This window comes from Marmota monax, unplaced genomic scaffold, assembly GCF_021218885.2.
Source record: "Marmota monax isolate L192 unplaced genomic scaffold, Marmota_monax_Labrador192_F-V1.1 WCK01_AAM20220418_F8-fsc00019, whole genome shotgun sequence".
In the NCBI taxonomy this organism is placed as follows: Eukaryota; Metazoa; Chordata; class Mammalia; order Rodentia; family Sciuridae; genus Marmota; species Marmota monax.
This window is the reverse complement of record NW_026695242.1, coordinates 10,401,620-10,423,467: the sequence shown is the minus strand read 5'-3', so window position 1 is coordinate 10,423,467 and position 21,848 is coordinate 10,401,620. Positions and strand designations below refer to the sequence as shown.

Genomic DNA, 21,848 nt, shown 5'->3' with positions numbered 1-21,848 from the left:
GATCCATTACATTCTGAAGCAGGTACTGGGGATTGAACCTAGGGGCGATAATTGAGCTACATCCCCAGCCCTCTTATTTTTGAGACGAGACTTCCATAAGTTGTGCAATCCTCCTGCTTAAGCCTACACTACCACAGTAATTATTCATGTGAGATAATAGTCTCAGAGGTGGGGATTCACCCACAATTTGGGGCCAATTCTGAGGCCAGAAAGCAGGCTGGCTGATCCCAACCCCCAGGCCAAAGGTCTTTCCAGGGGGACAGATGCCTTTAAGAATCCGACAATTCATACCACCCCACAAGTGACAGAGGGAAAAAGCAATTGACTAAGGAGGAAAATGTGCTAAAGGAGACTTGTCAGAATGGTGTGAGGACCCTGGGGTAGAAGCTGTGCCCTCTCGCCTCTACTTCCTACACTTTTAACAAAACCGACTCACTATCCAACATATTTCTGGAAATTAAGCCGCAGCCAGTTTCATTCCTTATCTCCTCTCAGGGGCCGTTTTAACCCTTAGCTAAATCTACACATGACTACAACAGGCAAGGTGTCCACTTCAGGCAGAAGTGGAACTCGCAGTGTGAACCCTGACTTCAGACACTCCGGCGGTAGTGATTTGAGGACGGTTTGAAAGAGAAGTTGAAAAGCCGCCAAGGGGCGAGTTTGGCTGCACCACACGCCGGCTACCGAGGGGTGGGGCCGGAGGCAGGCAAGGCCGCGCTTCCTCCCTGCCCCAGCAGAGCCGAAGACGCCCGGGCCTCCGCCCGCCACGTGACCCGCGGTGTTGTGGTCCGGCCCGCGTGGGTGGCGGGAGTGGCGGGAGGGCGGGGGCGGCGAGGGGGCGGGTCACGTGACGGGGTTTAAATCTCCCGCAGCCCAAGCCGCGGGGGCGCCAGTGCCGCGCGTCGAGCGGGAGCAGAGGAGGCGAGGGAGGAGGGCCAGAGAGGCAGTTGGAAGATGGCGGACGAGGCGGCGCTCGCCCTTCAGCCCGGCGGCTCCCCCTCGGCAGCGGCGGCCGAGAGGGAGGCCGCATCGCCGCCCGCCGGAGAGCCGCTCCGCAAGAGGCCGCGGAGAGAAGGTCCTGGCCTCGGGCGGAGCCTGGGAGAGCCCAGTGGGGCGGCCCCGGAGCGAGAGGTGCCACCGGCGGCCGGGGGCTGCCCGGCGGCTGCGGCGGCGCTGTGGCGGGAGGCGGCAGCGGCGGGTGGGGAGCGAGAGGCCCAGGCAACGGCAGCGGCCGGAGAAGGAGACAATGGGCCGGGCCTGCAGGGCCTATCCCGGGAGCCGCCGCCGGCCGACGACTTCTACGACGACGACGACGAGGAGGGTGAGGAGGAGGAAGAGGCGGCGGCGGCGGCGGCGATTGGGTACCGAGGTGCGCAGGGCGCGGGCGACCGGGACTGCGCATCCCCCTTTCCCTCTCTGGGGCCCCTCCTAGCGTCAGGTTGGGGGGTCTTTGGGGTGGGCAGGGGACTCGTGGCTGGCTCCGCGGCGTCCCCTTCTCCACTACCGCCCTCCGCTCGCCTGCGCCCTTAAGGGCTGTGGGCCGTGCTGGGGGAGCTGTGCGCCGACTTGCTCCCTCCCTTCACTCAGTCCGCGGCTCGCCTGGGCAGCTTTGCGCAGTCGCCAGGTCTGCAGGCTCTCGCAGTTGTTTCTAAAATAACTTTTTTGCTTCTCTCCTACCATATTGCTTTTGTTAAAGGTTTTTATTCTTTTCCCCGCTTCTTCAAGTACACAAGTCTGCAACTTCTGGCTATCCGGTCAATCGACCTTTTGCAATTGCTTTTGCAAGCTGACTGACACCTGTGCTATGTTTTTGAGGGTCACTGGTTTTCACCTTAAAAAGTTTGAGATTTTAAAAGAGCAAAGGTGTTTCTTAAAAAGCCTCTGTTATTTAAGGAACATGCCTGTTTTCAAAGTCATTACACTCTGTGATGCAGTTGACAGTGGGCACAGGAGAGTGATAGTACTTTTAGAATACTTTTATGAATATTATTTTTCTTCCAATCATTTCTTATAGTGGTTTTAGGTTTAGTGTAATACTTTTGTACATAGTAATTCCGAAACACAAGTTGACATAATTTTGGTATTCTGAAGCCAGAGGTGGTGTATTGCATTATGTCATCCTTGAGGTGAGGGTTTTGTATTTGTGATCTCATGAGTTTCTGCCCTGGGTAGGTGTGGGTCTTTGTTTTATTTTTGTGTCAGGTCCATCTAGTAAGCCCATTTGGCCACATGTGAAAAAGAACCTGTGCATTAGGGACTGGTAAAACAGCCTTTGATTTAAAGAAACAACTGAATAGGGAAGAGTAATGCAGTTAGCTTAGTATGTTTAGTGTTATATAAAAGTGCAAATTTCAGGGAGTGAGGGGGTTTGTCACTAGAGTGGCACTTTTGTGTAAATCTCTCTCTTTCTTTTAGATGTTTTTCCTAGATTTTATTTCTTAAAATACAACCCTGTGATTTCTATGACATTTGGGTAAATCTCGTTTTTACAAATTTATTGAATTCCTTTGTGACTGATAAATTCAGTTTAACTAGATTATTATTATGTTTATTTCTTTATTTTGTGGGAGATCTACCCAAGGGTCTTGTACAAGTAACTCCACCACTGAGCTACACCCCAACCTACTTTTTTTCTATTTTGGTTTTTAAAACATTTCTTTTATTTTCCTTTTTTGGCTCATCTTTTTATTGGTGCATTATAATTATAAAAATGGTGGGATACAATTTTACATGTTTGTACATGCACATGATATAACAATAGAATTTGGTCAGTACTGTCACCTAGTATTTCTTGTTCGTTATTTCTTTTTTTTTTTTTTTTTTGTGGTGCTGGGGATTGAACCCAGTGCCTTGTGCATATGAGACAAGCACTCTAAACCCTCTTTCCTTTTTTTTTTTTTTTTCTTTTTTGGTACCCAGGGGTGCTTAACCACTGAGCCACATCCCACGTCTTCAGCCCTTTTTATTTTTTGAGACAGGGTCTAAGTTGCTTAGGGGCTGGCTAAGTTGCTGAGCCTGGTCTGGAACTTGTGATCCTTCTGCCTCAGCCTCCAGAGTCTGGGATTACAGGCATTTGCCACCACATCTGACTATTTTTTATTTTTGGTTTTTTTTTGAAGCATACTTTGAAAAGTATACTTACTTAATTTCTAGATTTAGATGGGCTGAAACTTAGATTCTGAACAGAATCTCTAAGGATGAGAAAACTGCTCCTATAAATGGTGCAGGTTGACCCCACAGACGTTTTTAAATACATTCATTGTGAGTGTTAAATGTTTTATTCTGTGAGAATGATTGCATCATAATCATTATGGGTCTTCATACATTTTAGATGCAGATTGTTTCAGCATCCTTAAACTACTTTTGATTTCTTTTGCAGATAATCTTCTGTTTAGTGATGAAATTATCACCAATGGTTTTCATTCCTGTGAAAGTGATGAGGATGATAGAGCTTCACACGCAAGCTCTAGTGATTGGACTCCAAGGCCACGGATAGGTATAGTAGAGCTGTGCAGCTTTGGAATATATTTTTCTTTCTGTATTTTCTTTTATACCAACTTTTAATTCTCTGCCTTTTAACTGGTGAGCTTTTTAGGTACGTGGTTATATGGCAAGTTTTTGTTTTGCTGTGCTAAGATCAAACCTGTGTATGGTTAGGCAAATGCTCTACCACAGACCTGTAAACCCCCAGTCCTCAGTTATTGTTTCTAAGCAGCTTAGGCCAATGAAAGTTAACTTATGCTATTTCTCTAACAGCTAGGTCCTTCTTAAACCTACGTTCACTTGTATCTTCTTTGTGGAATGCTCTTCCTTTAGTTAGTTTCTTTCTTCCTCACTTTACATCTCCTTTTTTACTTTTTCATAATATCACTTAACAGGGTTTTTTGTTTGTGGTACTGGGGATTGAACCCAGGGCCTTGTGCATGCAAGGCAAGCACTCTACCAACTGAGCTATACTCCCAACCCACTTAACAGGTTTTAACAAGTTCTAAACCTGGTGTTTTCAGTGATGCTTCTTGTGCTTGAATACAAGCTCCACAGAGGCAGGAGATATATAAATATATAAATTATATAACAGTGGAATGCATTACAATTCTTATTACACATATACACATATAGAGCACGATTTTTCATATCTCTGGTTGAATACAAAGTATATTCACACCAATTCATGTCTTTATTCATGTACATTGGATAATAATGATCATCACATTTCACCATTATTTCTAACCCCATGCCCCCTCCCTTACCCTTCCCATCCCTCTGCCCTATCTAGAGTTTGTCTATTCCTCCCATGCTCCATCTCCCTATCCCACTATTATACCAAAGAAAACATTCAGAATTTGTTTTTTTGGGATTAGCTAACTTCACTTGGCATTATCTTCTCTTTAACTCCATCCATTTACCTGCAAATGCCATGGTTTTATTCTCTTTTATTGCTGAGTAAAATTTCATTATTTATGTGTGTGTGTATATATATATATATATATATATATATATATATATATGCGCCACTTTTTTTAATCCCTTCATCTATTGAAGGGCATCTAGGTTGGCTCCACATTTTAGCTATTGTGAAATGTGCTGCTATAAACATTGATGTGGTTTTGTCCCTATAGTATGCTCTTTTTAAGTTCTTTGGGTATAGACTGAGGAGAGGGGTCGGCTGGGTCAAATGGTGGTTCCACTCCCAGGCAGGGATTTTTGAGTTTCTTTAACTACTGTTGTGTCAATGTAGGTACAATGCTTTATTCCTAGTTTGTGCTTAGTAAGTATTTACAAAATTAGGGAATGGGAAAGTTGTCTTTCCTTCTCCCCCTGCCTCTTGTATTGGGGATTAAATCCAGAGTTCTGCACATGCTAGGTAAGTGTTCTACCACTGAGCTATGCCCCCAACCCTGCAATATCAGATTTTTATACCAAAGATGTAACATAACCATCTTAAAAAGTGATTTTTAAAAAATTTTGGTACTCTAGCTTTTTCAGATGCCTTGACTATCTAAACATAGTGATGACTAGTTAGTTCCTTTTTAATGTTGATATTGTTTATTTTCTCAAGCTAGGAATCTGATCTGAGCAACTTCAGGGTGAAAAATAATATTTAAAAAACATAAACATTGTATGAGTCATCTTGGGAGACTGGTAAAGATCAAATTGAAGGTTGATAATGGAAAAATTTTAAAAAATTTTAAAAAATTTTAAAAAATTTATTTATTTTTATGTGGTCCTGAGGATTGAACCCAGTGCCTCATATGCTAGGCAGGTGTTCTAACACTGAGCTACAACTACAGCCTAGACTTTTTTTTTTCTATGTCCCTGATAAATAACATGGACTTTTAGGATTGGTAGAGTCTTTTCTATAATGATTTATAGAACAACTTTGTAAATGGTTTTATTATAAGTTATAGTGAATGATTTTAGATTTTAACCATAAAAACTTATAGTTAATTCATCTTAAAATTTTTTTGATGCTGGGGTTTGAACCTAGGGCCTGGTATATGCTAAACCATATGTTCTACCACTGGACCCTCTCTGTCCCTCAGTTTGACTCTTGAAATACATATTTATAGGTTAAGAGGGCACTAATTCTTGATCTTCTTAATCTCATTGGTATATAGCATTAAGGGTATCTTGAGAAGAAAATAAGTTGCATTTTCTTTCTTTGCAAAATAACCTTAGAGATTACTAATGCATTATTTCAGAAAACTGAGATTTTTAAAAAGTTTCTTGGAAGTAGATTTGACCTGAATCTTTTTCTTCTTAACATAGGTCCATATACTTTTGTTCAGCAACATCTCATGATTGGCACAGATCCTCGAACAATTCTTAAAGATTTACTACCGGAAACAATTCCTCCACCTGAATTGGATGATATGACACTGTGGCAGATTGTTATTAATATCCTTTCAGAACCACCAAAAAGGAAAAAAAGAAAAGATATTAATACAATTGAAGATGCTGTGAAATTACTGCAAGAGTGCAAAAAAATAATAGTTCTAACTGGAGCTGGGGTATGTAAGATGTATAAAACACCTATAAAAGGAAGAGGTGGTTTTATCTTATTCTTTTTCTAATTAAGGAACTTTTTTTCTGGTTTAGAAGAATTCATCCTTAATTAGAATGGATGTTTGGAAACTGCCAAAATCTGAGTGCAGTGCAGTTGCTAAATTGGTTCAGTTTTTGGGAAAAGAGACTCTGAAAAATCTCTCTAACAGCCTTTAAAAAATATTTGCTTCTATCTATGGCACAGTAGGTAATGGGAGTTAAGGCAAGATTTTTTTTTGGCCTATATTATACCACAGTTCTTCAGGGAGATGCAGGGAATTGTGATTCTGCTTTTGTTATGGGAAGTCAGGGTCTAGGTGGAGATGCTGTTTATTTGGTCAGTCTTCATGGAGAAATCAGAAATGTAATTGATATTCACAAATGAAAAACTTAGTGATGGGAAGGTAACAGATTCCTGTCTTTTATCATTTGAAAATGATAGGATTATGATGATTTTTTTTTTTTTTGGTGGGGGGCAGGTCATTTTTAATTTTATTTACATTTATATATATTTATTTATTTAGCAGTACTGGGGTTTGACCAGGGCTTCACACATAAGTCATGTGCTCTACTATTGTAGGATTGTGGTAATTTGACATTTTTCATTTGACTTTACCTAAGACTGTTATGTATTATGTGTTGAATAGAGTACATTGTGTGTTAGCAACCAGAGCAACTGTAGGAGTAAAATTGAGTCCTGTTTTCTTTTTTTTGTATTGGGGATTGAACCCAGGGCACTTAACCACTGGGCCACATCCCCAGCCCTTTTTTTTATATTTTAGAGACAGGATGTTGCTAGGTTGCTTAGGGCCTCACTAAGTTGCTGAGACGGTTTTGAACTCATGATCCTCCTGCCTCAGCCTTCCAAATTGCTGGGATTATAGGTGTGAGTTTTCTATCATTTTTAGTTGTGAACGATTGTTATTAAATAATATCAAGAATAGTTAACTTTTTTTTTGGTATTAGGGATTGAACCCAGGGATGCTTTACCACTGAGCCACATCCCCAGCCATGCCCCCACCCCCCATCCCCACCCCCACCCTTTTTTTTTTTTTTTTTTTAAATTTTGAGAAAGGGTTTTGCTAAGTTGTTTAGGGCCTTGCCAAGTTGTTGAGGTTAACTTTTTACTTGTGATCCTTCTGCCTCAGCCTCCTGAGCTGTTGGAATTACAGGCGAGTGCCACCGTGCCCCAGCTGGTTCTTGTTTAAGTTCTTGTTGCTGGGGATTGAGCCTTAAACATGGTAAGCATGTGCTCTGCCACTGAGCTACATTCAAGTCCCAGGTTAGATAGATTTTGTTCACAGATGTGATTTTTTTTTTTTTTTTTAATATTTATTTTTCAGTTATCGGCGGACACAACATCTTTGTTTGTATGTGGTGCTGAGGATGGAACCTGGGCCGCACGCATGCCAGGCGAGCGCGCTACCGCTTGAGCCATATCCCCAGCCCCACAGATGTGATTTTGATAAGTTTGTTTTACTCTGAGGTCAAGGTGAAGTCAACTCCAGTAAAATTATAAAATAAAATAAAATTTTAACATAGTGCTGCTGTGGCACATGCCTATAATTCCAATGACTTAAGAGGTTGAGGCAGGAGTATTACTAGTTCAAGGCTGGCCTAAAAAATTTAGCAAGACCTTTCTTAGAATAATTAATTTTAAAAAAAGGATTGGTGATGTAGCACAGTAGTAAAATTGCCAATAGGTTCAATCCTCAGTACCAAATGTGTGTGTGTGTGTGTGTGTGTAAAAGTTTTGAATCCTCTGTTTGAAATGTCAGGGTTTATTTGTAGAATAAGCATAGTGTCTAAATCCATTTTTTAAAAATTAGGAGCGGGCTGTGGTTGTGGCTCAGTGGTAGAGCACTTGCCTCCCAAGTGTGAGGCACTGGGTTCAATTCTCAGCACCACATATAAATAAATGAATAAAATAAAGGTCCATCAACAATTAAAAAATATTAAAAAAAAATTAGGAACTGAAATATAATTCGATGTAGTTTTTTATTTATTTTTTGAGATGGGGTCTGACTGTGTTGCCCAGGCTGGTCTAAAACTCCTGAGCTTAAGCTATCCTCCGCCTCCTGGGTATCTGGCACTATAAGGGTACAGTACCCACCATGCCCATCTTGCAACATAGTTTATTTTTTGTGGTATTGGGGATTGAACCCCAGGGATGTGTTAACACCGAGTTATAACCCCAGTTCTTTATTTTTTTATTTTTAGACAATCTTCCTAAATTTCTGAGGCTGGTCTCAAATTTGAAATCCTTTTGCCTTAGCCTTACGAGTCTCTGGGATCGTGGCGAGTCTCTGGGATCGTGGCATCATGCCTGGTTGCAAAATAATTTTTAAAGAAAACATAGGAATTTAGTATTCTTGAGGGTAGTAGGATATTGACCATATAAGAGGGATTTCTTGGGAAATAATTGTGGTAGAAATTCTTGCCTGCTTTCTAGTTAAATGATTGAATTGGTTTATTCCCTTTTCAATCAGATTGCAATTGCGTTAATTTGTTCATTAAATGCTTAAAGGTTTAAAATTATCCTGATTTAAAATTCCTTATTATCACCATTAAAAACAGAATATGTGGCAGTTTTAATTAGACTCATTTATTTGGGTGTTATTACTTTTATTTGAAATCAGGGTAAGGTGGTATTTCTGTTCTCCCCAAAATATTTCAAACCAAAACTTTATTTTTCAGCTCTCCTCTAAAATTGTATGGTAAGAGAGCTACTAATTATAAAGGTAGAAGAGTTAATTGTACAAACTATGCCATGCATATTTCAGGTATCTGTTTCATGTGGAATACCTGACTTCAGGTCAAGAGATGGTATTTATGCTCGTCTTGCAGTAGACTTCCCTGATCTTCCAGATCCTCAAGCAATGTTTGATATTGAATATTTCAGAAAAGATCCAAGACCGTTCTTCAAGTTTGCAAAGGTACTACTAACTTTCTTATTGCTTATTTGGTGGCCTCTCATGAAAAAGTATTTTGTTAATGTATAGGGTTTTTACGCTTTCTGAATGCATTGTCTGTTAAGCGATGTTATTACTATGGTGATGTAAGATTAGTCAGGAGTTTTCTTTATTTTAGTATTGAGTTTACTTTCCAGAAAAGACTGTCTTATTTTTTAACTTTAAATATGTACTTTATTCACGCTCTGGGCTTCTCTTTGGGAGTTCATAGACCATATAGAAGTGATGTAACTATTTTGACATTCAGTATTTCTTATTGAGTCATGAAGATTATAACATCTACTTTTGTGTGTGTGTCACTGGGGATAGAACCCAGGGCTTTGTGCATAATCGGCAAGCTCTCTACCACTGAACTACATCCTTAGCCCTTTTAATTTTTTATTTTGAGTTGGGGTCTGAATTGCAGAGTCTAGCCTCCAACTTGCTATCCTTTTGCCTCAGCCTCCTGAATGGTGAGATTATAAGCATCTGCCAGTGTGCTCAGCTTACTCTGGTATGTTTTGTAGTCGCCTAAAAAATCATTTGTAATTAAGGGTGGAGAAGATTCTGAGATTGCATTTTTGTCAATAAATTGGTCTCTAGAATCACTCTGTTCAGTACAGAAGCCACTACTACTGCATGTAGCTGTTGAGTAGTTGAAGCATGAAGTACTGAAGACGTGCTGGATTTTAGAGACCTTGGTTCAGAAAAATAAAATTTTTGTTAATTTCATTTATTAAATACTAACAGATATTGATTATATGGAATCAATAATGGGTAAAGTAAAATATATTTAAAATTTTCACTTTAAAGTGATTACTAGAAAATTTATATATCTCTTGTGTAGCTCTGCTATAAAGTTGAATCATTATACCATGCCTAAGAGATTTTAGACATTAGAAAACATGGGTTTTTCCTCCTATAGTTTGGTCTTATGGATAAAGATGATTAAAGTTGGATGTACATTCAAAAGGGCCTTTTTGAAAGAGACTATTTTTCAGTGAATCCAGAAATTAAATAAGTAAACCTGAATTTTTAAGGGTGTCTTCATATACTTTTAAACCATAATAAATATTTACATTACTATAGGAAAAATCCTTCTAATTCAAAACAATGGGTATTAATTTAAATTGGTCCCTATCTTTAAAGAATAAAAGTTTGTTTTGTCCCAGTGTAGTACATCAAATGTATATTAGAATAAGATGGGAAATCATATTAAAAGTTCATATATATGATTTAAGCTGTATTTGAAAAATTTTCAGGCAGTCAAGAATATTTGAATCCTTCAAACTTGAAACTTACCAAAATTTCAAACTTTTTTTAAAAATATCTTTGTTTTATTTATTTATTTATTTTATGTGGTGCTGAGGATCGAACCCAGTGCCTCACGCATGCGAGGCAAGCGCTCAACCACTGAGCTACAACCCCAGCCCCCAAATTTCAAACTTTTTACTTCATGTATCAGCAATAATGGTGGTCATCTATATCTGACCTTTAGAGCAGACACTTGGTTGTTCATTACAAAATATTACAGATTAGTGAAGATGCACTGTTTTAATCTGTTAGTGCTAGTGGACTACAGCATGGTTTTGAAGACCAAGGAAAGATGACTTAATTATAGATCTCTTGATTTGGACCTAGGATATTGGCATTATAGCAGCTCTAATTAGTAGACCTTTATACTTCTAGAAGGCCAGCAGGTAACTAGAAATTACTTTGATCTTAGATCTCATTATAAAAATTTAATTTACTACTGAATTTTCTATAATGGTCCCAAGATTTTTGCTGTTAAATTGGGGAGTGGGTATTTCTATATTTCCAAAATTAACTCTTGTTGGCTTTTTAAACTATCCCATGAAGATAAATTTCCTACTTTACTTACACAGTGCAGTTAGATATCTAAAATTAAGAGTTCAGTTATTTGAAAGAGCAGATTTTTAAAAAAATCTTTGTTTTTAATGTGGTGGTGAGGATTGATCCCAGTGCCTCACACACGCAAGGTAAGCCCTTTACCACTGAGCTATAGCCTCAGCCCTTAAAAAGCAGATTTTTATGTGCTTTTTTCCAATGTGGTAAACTGACACTTAGGAAAATGTGGGAACCAAATTGGGTGCTATAGCTCATGTTTCTAGAGGCCGAAGCAGGATTGCTTGAGCCCAGGAGTTCTAGATCAGCCTGGTCAACATAGTAAGACCTTATCTTAAGTTTAAACTAACTTTAACATATGAAAAGCTGTAGAAATAATTACCCTGATAAAGACAATCCTAAAACTTTTAAAATTTTAATAGAAATTAGAGAAAGCATAAAGGAAAATAGAAATAAAAGTTACAACAGAAAAGGCACACTAGTTAGTGCTTGCTTCTCTTGTAGCACATATACTAAAATTGGAATGTTACAGAGAAGATTATCATGGCCCCTGAGCAAAGAAGACATGCAAATTCATGAAGCCTTCCACACATATGTATATTTCTTGATTCTTCTCTAACATGCTAAAAAATAGTTAACAGGGAAATAACTTGAGATGATGGCTAGCTTTGTTTAATGCCTTAAGAAATTTTCATGAACAATCTAAGTGTAATTGTTAGGAACACATGTATTTACTTCATGCAAGTGGAGTAAAAGTTCTGTGAATGGGGGAAAAACCCACTAAATGTGTTAAAGTAGTTCTTAAGCACTATTGCCCTGCAGATTTTATATTACTTGGGAGGAGAAAAGGTCAACATTTTTCATATGTCTTTAAAATTATTTCTAATACCATTTACATAAAAATTTGCTTGATTGCTTTTTTGTTTTCACTTATGTTAAGAGCTAATTAAACTAATCTTTAATTATTATTCATATATAATTCTTTGTACTTTAATTCTCACATTAGGAAGAAAGCATCTGCTTACTGCAGTAGTACTTAATAATATAGGTAGAAGAGACAATATGAGTTAATTTGGGTCTAAAAATAACTAGGAAAAGGATTAGGAGAAACAACAAGGAATGCAGGACAGTACCCAAATAATGGAGAATATGCAAATAAAGATTCCTAAACCTTCCAAGAACAAAGAACAACCTACACTTTTGTGTATGTGTATAGAATTCAGGGCCTTTCTTATGCTAGGCAAGTATTCTACCACTGAGCTGTAACTCAGCCTAACTTCAGCTTTTCTGCTGGTCACTATAACTAGATGGAAAGTTCATAAAATGGCTTGTGAGTTTTGCTAGTTATGAGTGAAAATGAATTTAGTATGAAGCCATGAAAAAAGGAAATACTGGTGAAATTTAGATATTTTGGAAGAAAGATAATTTCTACACCAAATTAAGCCATTGGTTGTATGTGATTATTGAGAAGAAATTTAGATTTCACTGATATTGGGAATGTAAAGGAGAGGTATATTGAAAAGGTTACTGGTCCATTAAGAGCGGGGTTTTTTTTTTGTTTGTTTGTTTCTTTCTTTTTGGTTCTGGAAATTGAACCCAGGACCTCTTGTGCATGCCATGTGCTTGCTCTGCCAACTCAGCACTGTTAACATTGGACTGGATAATTCTTTGCTATGGGAGCTTTACTGGGTCTCAAAGTGTTTAGCAGCATTGCTGGCTTCCACCCACTAAATGCTGTAAACACCTCTGCTATCAGACTTGACATTTAAAAATGTATGGTAGAAAGGGTCAGTGTCCCCTGCAAAATTGCTGTCATTTAGCATAAGCATATTATAGTATGTTTCCATGTGGTACCATTTTGAATTCTTTTGTACAAGAATAGTTAAGGCTAGTTTCAAAGTGATAGTTATATTCTGAACCATGGTCTTATTCTTCTGCTTAATAAGAACTTACCATGCTGGGAATTTAACTGAGGGGCACTTTATAGCTGAGCTAGATCTCCAGTCTTTTTCTTTTTTTTTTACTTTTCCCTTTTGTTTTTATTTTGAGACAGTGCCTAAGTTCTGAGGCTGGCCTTGAACTTGTGCTCCTCCTTTCTCAACCTCCCAGGTTGCTGAGATTACAGTTATGCACCACCACACCTGACTAAGAACTTAAATTGATGAGTTGTGGTCATAGTTATAAATATTCAGTGATTGTTCTTTCCTTGAAGTGATTGAAGTTCAAGAAAAGCTAGAGGAAGAAATATGATCTAAATTTTTATGAACCTCATTCCAAAAATGTGTTATTTTATATTTGATAAACTACTGCTTTAAATAGTGTATGCAAACTTATCAGATCAGGTAGTTATAAAGATAATGGAGTTTTAATATTTTTTTTCTTGGTGGCCCTAGGGATCAAAGCTCTTATGCTTGCTGGACAAACGCTTAACCACTGAAGTATACCCCAGCCCCAAATTGAGTTTTAAAACAAGCTCATTACCTAAAAAGTCAAAGAATGCAAGCAAAAGAAAAATGTAGTCGCTGTAGTTTCATTTATCTGAAGATAATGTTAATACCCATGTACATGTTACATGTATATATAAGTGTCATTGTAGTACTTGAGAGTTGTATATTATATTACACCTTTATAATAAAAGCAGTTCTCTGAACTGCTCTAGATTTCCTACAAACTCTTCTGTCAGACACTGGAATACTTTTATTTTTTCCTTTTTGGTATTAGGGATTAAACCCAGTACCAAACTTTACCACTCAGCTACATCCCCAGTCCTTTTTATTTTTTTGAGACAGAGTCTTACTAAGTGGCCCAGTCTTGCCTCGATCTTCCCAGTCTTCCTGCCTGAGCCAATTGAGTAACTGGAATTATAGGTGTGTACTACCATGCCCAGCATAAATACTTTTTAATGTTATATAATGATGATCAATAGGTATACTATAATTCTGAAAGTGCATATTTAGGACATGCAAATAGTGTTGCTACAGTTATCCTTTTTGGTATATTGCCATTGTTCTTAAAATAAATTCCTGAGAGAGAAATTGCAAGTTCATTTTTTTCCTTAGCTTTAGATACATTTCTACCAGAAAAGGTTGAAATAAAATACACTTTCATCACACATACGTGAGAAGGTTGACTTAGCATGTCCCTATTACATCCCCTGACTCCCTCAAATAAAACCCCACAATATGTTAGTATTAACTTTTTTTTTTCTTTTGGTCATTCTAGGGATGGAATCCAGCGCCTTGTCTGTGGTAGGCAAGTGCTGTACCACTGAGCAACACTGCCAGTCTAACGTGTTATTATTTATTTTTTCAGTTCTGGGAGATTGAACTCTGCAGTGCTGTACCACAGAGCTATATCCCAGTTGTTTTTATTTTTATTTTGAGATAGGCTCTTGCTAAGTTGACCGTGGCTGGCCTCAAACTTGTGATTGGCCTCCCCGAGTAGCTGGAATTAGAGGAGTGTGCCACCATGCTAAGCTTCTTGCTTAGTATTCTTGGAAATAAATGGTACTTAACAGATACATCTCATGGGGGAGGTGGGTGGGGGCTGTATAGTAGTTTGTCTTGAAGTTGTACATAATGTAATTAATCTCCTAACAGTGGGTATTAGAGATTTTTTTTTTAATCTAGGGTTGTTTAGCAGGTTTGAAATTATAAATGTATGATAGGTAACAAATTAGCATGTTAATGTTCTTGTCTTTTGTTTTATCTTTTTTTTTTTTAATATTTTTTTAGTGGTCAATGTACCTTTATTTATTTATTTATTTACTCACTTATTTATATGAGAATCGAACCAAGTGCCTCACACGTGTTAGGCAAGCACTCTACCACTAAGCTACAACCCCAGCCCCAGCCCCTGTTGTTTTATCTTTATTATTTCCTTATTGGCCCTAGGTTTTTACCTAGAGCTTCATGCATTCTTCCTCTCCCCCCCCTCCCCCCCAGCTATACCACTAGCCCTTAGTATTATGTTTTAATTAGTGTGGATGACTACTTTTACTTCTGGTCCTGTGTGTATCTTCTAATTCTCTCTTTGTTCTTAGCCATTTTTCCCCCCATTTCAAGGGCTTTTCTTTTTTTGGTGGGAGCTGGGGATTGAACCCAGGGACTTACTTGTGCATGCTAGGCAAGCACTGTACCAACTGAGCTATGTCCCCAGCCCAAGGGGCTTTTCTTTTCATACTGATTTTAGGGAATATGTTTTTTTGAAGAGTATTTTTATGTTTGGGTTAGTGGAATTCCAGCCTGTAGTAATCCTATGAAATTGAGCAAAATAAGGTGGACTTACCAAACTAGTCTTGCTCAATTAGACTAGTTTGTAACCTAAGAAAAATGGTGCTTAGTCCAAAAGAAAAATAGAAAATTTGAGGCTGAAGCATAAAATTGGAAAGGCAGTTAAGAACAGGACTTTTGTATTGAAACTAGGTGTAAATGCTAAGTATGCTACTTATGGTTCCTGTTACCAAATTGATAAATTATTTCTTTGCTTTGTTTTTGTTTTCATTTGTAAAATGGGAATATATGGGCTGGGGCTGTAGGTCAGTGGTAGAACACTTGCCTATCTAATGTGTGAGGCACTGGCTTGGGTCCTCAGCACCACATAAAAGTAAATAAATAAAATAGAGACATTGTGTCCATCTACAACTAAAAAAAAAAAAAAAGAATATATGTCTAGAACAGGGTCAGCAAACTTTCCACAAAGGGTCAGATAGTAAATATGTGCCCTGCTTTATGGGTCACATAGGGTCTCTGACATATTATTTTTCTTTAACCTTTTAAAATATAAAAACCCAGCCCTGAATTTTGTATGTGGAATTATAATAAATACAAAATATAAGGGCTTATTATACCTAAGTATATACTAAAATTTCATTAAATAGTAGCTAATAGTTTCATTAATTGGAATTCCTTTGTGTTAGATTAGGACAGAAGTTACCCTACTTTTTATGTCAGCTTTTTAAAATTATAATGTATGATCAGATCAGATTTCACCCTCTGCTTATTAAAGTGATATATTATTATTCATGTAAATGGGCAAATAAAAATTGTATTTATAGTGTACAACATGTTTTGATATATTTTTTCCTTATGGAATGGCTAAATCAAACTAAATAACATTCACATACTTATTTTTGGATAAGAACATTCACAATCTACGCTCAGCAGTTTTCGAGTATATAATACACTTGTTACTAATTATAGTCTCCATGTTGTACAATAGATATTGGTGAACTCATTCTCCCTTTCTGAGATTTTGTGTCCATTGACCAATATCTTCCCCCTACTGCCTCCCCAGCTAACGATGAGGTTTTAAATTGCTGGGAAAAAAGTCAAAAGAATATTTCATGGAGTGTGAACTTCCATGAAATTCTGATGTCATTGTACATGAAGTTTTATTGGAACACAACCATTCTCATTTATATATTATCTATAGCTACTTTTGCATTATAAAGGAGAGCTTGTGTAGTGACAGAGACCATACACACATAAACCATATGGTCTAAAACCTAAAATATTTACTGTCTGTGGTCCTGTGTACACATGTATGCTCAATAAAGATTCCTAAAGGAACCAAACTTGGTACCATGGATTGAACCCAGAGGCGCTTAGCCACTTAGTTACATCCTTAGCCCATTTTTTCTATTTTATTTAGAGACACTGTCTTGCTGAGTTACTGTGTTGATAAGTTGCTGAGACTGTTTTTTTTTTAAATGGTACAGTGTTCATTTTCTTTATTCTAGTTAGTTATACGTGATAGTAGGATGCTTTGATGCATCTCTCATAAATGGAGTATAACTTCTCATTCTTGTGCGTGATGTAGTTATACAGATTGTGTAATCATATGCACATAGGGTAATTATGTCTGATGCAGTCTATCATTCCTATCCCCATATGCCCTCCTTTCCGTTCACTCCCTTCTATCTGATCTATTCCCTAGTGCCCCCCTCCCCTGACTGTAAATTAGCATCTGCACATCAGAGAAAACATCAGGCCTTTGGTTCTTTGGTATTGGCTTATTTCACTTACCCTCATATTCTCCAGCTCCATCCATTTACTGGCAAATGCCGAGGCTGGTTTTGAACTTGTGATCCTTCTGCTTCAGCCTGAGTTGTTGGGATTACTGTGTGCCAGTGTACTGGCACAGCAGTTGAATTTGTCAGGTTAGGGTTAGGGTATTAAGTACTGATTAAAGATACTAAGTAGTGGGGTTGGGGCTGTGGATCAGCAGTATAGCCCTTGCCTAGCATGTGAAGCACTGGGTTCGATCCTCAGCATCACATAAAAATAAATGTTAAAAAAATAATCAATAAAAGGTATTGTGTCCATCTATAACTGAAAATATTTAAAAAAAAGATTGAGTAGTCTATTTGGGTGATTTTACAGAATGAGTGAAATAAGATAATGAGTATTCTCCTTAACTGGAGAATTTTTTAGCTAGTTTGTCTAGTTCTTTTTGGCTAGCATTATAATGGGTTAGAGCCTGTAACGAATGGTAAGGAAGGAAGTAGATGATGGTGTTACTACTTTAATCTTTTTTACTTCTCTTTCAACAGTGTGCCTTCCTCTGATTGATAAACTCTTAAGACTTCGAAGAGTCTTTTTAGTTTTCAGGGGCCGTGATTACAGTTGTGTTTTTAGGGTCTTTTATTTGTATTGTTAGAAACCTGAGGTTAAAAGCAGAGAGCATCACTGGAGAAAAGCCATTATTTTCTCAGGAAAACGCTGAGATTCCATAGGTAGTTCTGAGCTTTAGCTTTGACCACATTGGTTGGTGGCTAATCCTGGGTTATTTGTGTCTTTTCATACACAGCTGTGTGGAAGGCTCCCTTTTTTACCTTAAACCTTTGATCTCCTCAAGAGTGGCCCAACCCTCATGACTGGTTCCTTAAAAGGACTTGCTTAGAACAAGGCTGGCTATCATATAATACTTCTAATGTGAAAGAGTTAATCCGTATCCTATCTAAAAATTATAGACCATTTAGTTTTCAGCAAACTTCTCAAATTAAGAGTCTTATCTTAGAACTGGTTTCTGTTAAAATAGTCCTGAATAATTTGATTACATTCTTTATAGTTGGATACTATATTTAAATTGACATGGTCCTCTTAATATTAGAAAGAAAATAAAGCTAAGACTCATCATTTAGGTTTTCACATGTAAAATGTAGGATTATAAAATAAAAGTTTTTCATAAATTATCCTTAGTAATAGGAATTGATTCATAACTTTAAGGGCTAAAAACTATCTTGAACAGGTTGGACAAGAAGGGGAAACTAGCATATACGTGAAATCTAGCATTCCATACATTATTGCATTCCTTACTCTCACGTTTGAAAGAGAACAGTTAAGACATGTAGTTAATTCAAGGAGGATAGATACTCCTGTCTTCTGACTGTGCCCTGGAGTTAGTCGTCCTTCCTGTTCTGTGTTTGGCATGCTTTTATCAATCTGCCTACTGCTTTATAGAGATTCTATTTTATCTGTTCCTAGCCTTTTTCTAATATTGGTCAAAGTATGCTAAAAGATCTTCCCAGAAGGTACTTTAGTGCTACAATATTTAATTTTCTGAGTGTAAAGGCAATAAAACAAAGTATCCTGGGTAGGAGATGATGGTATAGCACAACTCAGTAGTATTCCAGAACATGGAATACTACTGAGTTGTGCTATACCATTATATTTAGTCTTCTATTAATAAACTCTTTTGCTGCTACTTCTTATGCATTTTCTGTTTTTTTAAATTGCAATTATTCGTTTCTTTCTTTGCAAAGAGTTATTCTTGAATTTTTTTTTGAAACGTTTGAAAGGCAAAAATTTTGGATTTTTGTATAATAGATTTTTAGCAGCATGTGGACATATACATATACTTACCATCATGGGAAAAGTGTATTAAGTTTTATCTAGAAGGTATTCTTTTGTTGAATGGCAAAGTGTTTTTAAAATTTGAGATGTGAAATAGGTAAAAAGTAGTTATCTGTAATCTCATGATTAAACGTTTTTGGTATAATGTCAGAAGTAAAAATTACCCCAACTCTATTTACAACTTGTTTGTATTCTTCCTGGCTTGTTCTTATGGACCTATCTGTATATACATAAATTTCCATTTTTGTTTAGTTAACAACAAAACAAAACTACACACACTGGTGACTAACTTTTTTTTTTTTCCCTACATGTTATGGGCCATTTTCCAGGTCAGTGCATCTAGGTCTCCCTCATTTTTTATGGCTGCATATTCCACTGTTATGGATATGCTATATTTACACAACCAGTTCTCTATTGATGGATGTATGGTTGTGTCTAGTTTTTTTTTTTTTTTTTTTTTTTGGCTAGCATTATAATGGGTTAGAGCCTGTAATGAATGGTAAGGAAGTAAGTAGATGATAGTGCTACTACTTTAAAGAAAAAGTAGAGAAGAAACTTCCTTTGCCATAGTCACTTACTAAATGAAATTGAATAAAAACACTGTCAAAAGTTGGGAGGACCAAAATTGATACTTTTTCTCTGATCTTTTTGCCATGTGTATATCTGAATTCTTTGTTTTTAAAGAAGAAACAGCATTGAAGCATTATTTGGGGGGAAAAACACACACACAAAATCCAGCAACTCAGCATTCATGAGCAACTCTATACTATACCAGTATGTGCCTGTGCAGTGGAAGGAAAACAATTTTGGTAAGGAATTAAAACTTTAGCTTTAAACTTCCAACAGGTTGATATTTATAATGAATGATGAATCAAAATAATTTTTTAAAAATATTCATATGTTGACAGAGCCCTTTTTTTAGTTTTTTAAAAAGTCACCGTACTTTTGATATCTGTAATTTCAGTGTAAACTTTTCCCATTTTTCCTTAAACAAAATCTGAATTTGCAGCCAGCAAAAATTTGATATCCTAAGGAGTCATTTATTAGTGATGTTTATGGGTCAACCTGATCATTTCTTCAAGGGGCCAAGTTCACTAATTACTGAGTTTTATACATATTACAGCAAAAATCCTTTTTCTAGGTGTGTGTTGCATCCATCAAGATGCTTTAAAATGTTCATGTATTTTGTTTTAAAATTATATATGGGGAATTATCAATGGTAGTTTTTTTGTTAAACCTAAGCAGGATGCCTGTTATAGTTATTTTATTAACATTAGCTTTTTCTACCTTTTGCATTATGTAGGAAATATATCCTGGACAGTTCCAACCATCTCTATGTCACAAATTCATAGCCTTGTCAGATAAGGAAGGAAAACTACTTCGCAACTATACTCAGAATATAGATACCTTGGAACAGGTTGCAGGAATCCAAAGGATAATTCAATGTCATGGTTAGTAAACTTCAAAATGGCTTTTGGTAATTTATTTAGTTTCTTAGGAAAAAATAGCATTAGAAAGCAAGCTGCCCTCCAGTAATGAGAGTTTAAACATCATTAATATGTTATCTGATTTGTTGAAGATAATCTAAGAAAAATAGAATGCAAAATAATGAAATCAGAAGTATAATACCAAATAGTAATACACTTTTTTTTTTTTTTGGTACTGGAAATTGATCCCAGAGGTGCTTTACCACTGAGCTGCGTCCTTAGCCCTTTTTTAAAAATTTATTTTGAGACTGGGCCTTGCTAAGTTGCTGAGACTGGCCTTGAAGTTTTGATTCTCACATCTCAACCTCCCAAGTCACTGGGATTATAGGCGTGTGCCACTGTGCCCAACCAATATTAATATACTTTTCGTTTTAGAAGATATTGCAGTAACATGAGATTGTTTCTGTAAAGTTTCTAAAACACATCTGTTGAACTAAGATATTAAAATTGGAACCTTAATATCCTGAAGAGTTTTAGCACTAGTAGAGTTATTTAAGAGTAGTTTTAGAAGACACAGTTAACACCTGTGTTTCACAGCGGAGGATTGAATTGTCTCCATGTATTACGTGTATTGTTTTCATTTTCTCTAAATTTCCATGTGGAATCTCTTAAAATTGTAATTTTTATAGAGTTAAACTTTATGTTTAAGAAACATTACTTTAATAAACTATATACATGTTGGTTGCTTCTAGGTTCCTTTGCAACAGCATCTTGCCTGATTTGTAAATATAAAGTTGACTGTGAAGCTGTACGAGGAGATATTTTTAATCAGGTAATTAATCACCCACATTTTAGGAATGTGCTCATCTCTGATCTGTTCTTCCTTAGCCACCAGTACCCTCCACCCCTGCAAAATATTTATGAGACAGGGAAATGTCCAGGAAGAAAGTGTTGCCATTGGGAATCCTAATGAAATACAATAATACCTTGAAATCATTAAATTGGCTCCTTTGTTATATAAGCCTAAAATAAAAACCCAGGTCACAAGTAAGAAGCTGCTATGTTAGTTTTTCTCCTTTCTCTCCTTTTTAGTGATGTCAGATTTGGATCCTTTAAAGGAGTTGTGGTAATCCTCAAAACATAAAAATACTGTGAAAAAATACAGGAAAATGTTTCATTGTGTATCAGTAAACTTAAAATTGACATTTAGATTGTATCCAATTTTCCCTACCGTTTATTCTACAGCTTTTCTGTTTTCTATGATAATTCTGAAATGCATTTTTTAAAAAGTGTGGAAATATTGACTACTACTAATGTGGAACTTTCTTTCACTTCATCTCAACCCATATCTGGAACATGCAGGTAGTTCCTCGATGTCCTAGGTGCCCAGCTGATGAACCACTTGCTATCATGAAACCAGAGATTGTCTTTTTTGGTGAAAATTTACCAGAACAGTTTCATAGAGCCATGAAGTATGACAAAGACGAAGTCGATCTCCTTATTGTTATTGGGTCTTCCCTGAAAGTAAGACCAGTAGCACTAATTCCAAGTAAGTTAGTGACGATTTTGGAGGAATTTTTCTGCATATGATACCACAGGTTATGGATCTGTATAATAGGCTCTAGTGATCTTACCACTTTCCTATTTAGAAAGTGATAAAGAGCTAGGCTATATTTTTTAGATGATATTTCTGTTTATGCGGG

General features: G+C 37.0%; 1 protein-coding gene and 2 non-coding genes across 5 annotated transcripts in view; 2 read left to right on the top strand and 1 right to left on the bottom strand.

Annotated features, from left to right (window-relative positions):
* Positions 1 to 893: 893 nt before the first annotated feature.
* The window catches only part of Sirt1 (sirtuin 1), a 28,294-nt gene continuing 7,339 nt past the window's right edge, over positions 894 to 21,848 (top strand). The window contains exons 1-7 of one of the 3 annotated variants that reach the window (XM_046419907.2): positions 894 to 1,321; positions 3,380 to 3,496; positions 5,770 to 6,011; positions 8,829 to 8,981; positions 20,022 to 20,169; positions 20,898 to 20,977; positions 21,508 to 21,694. In XM_046419907.2, the coding sequence (XP_046275863.1) occupies positions 955 to 1,321; positions 3,380 to 3,496; positions 5,770 to 6,011; positions 8,829 to 8,981; positions 20,022 to 20,169; positions 20,898 to 20,977; positions 21,508 to 21,694 (1,294 nt within the window). In that variant the 5' untranslated portion in view covers positions 894 to 954. Of the gene's footprint in view, positions 1,370 to 3,379; positions 3,497 to 5,769; positions 6,012 to 8,828; positions 8,982 to 19,402; positions 19,528 to 20,021; positions 20,170 to 20,897; positions 20,978 to 21,507; positions 21,695 to 21,848 lie in introns of those variants that run through there. The other 2 variants (XM_046419906.2, XM_046419908.2) reach the window with 2 other exon arrangements.
* Trnaa-ugc (transfer RNA alanine (anticodon UGC)) lies at positions 3,889 to 3,962 on the bottom strand. Its single transcript has one exon. It is a non-coding gene; the product is annotated as a tRNA-Ala (tRNA).
* Positions 11,348 to 11,457, top strand: LOC124076172 (U6 spliceosomal RNA). Its single transcript, XR_006846276.1, has one exon. It is a non-coding gene; the product is annotated as a U6 spliceosomal RNA (small nuclear RNA).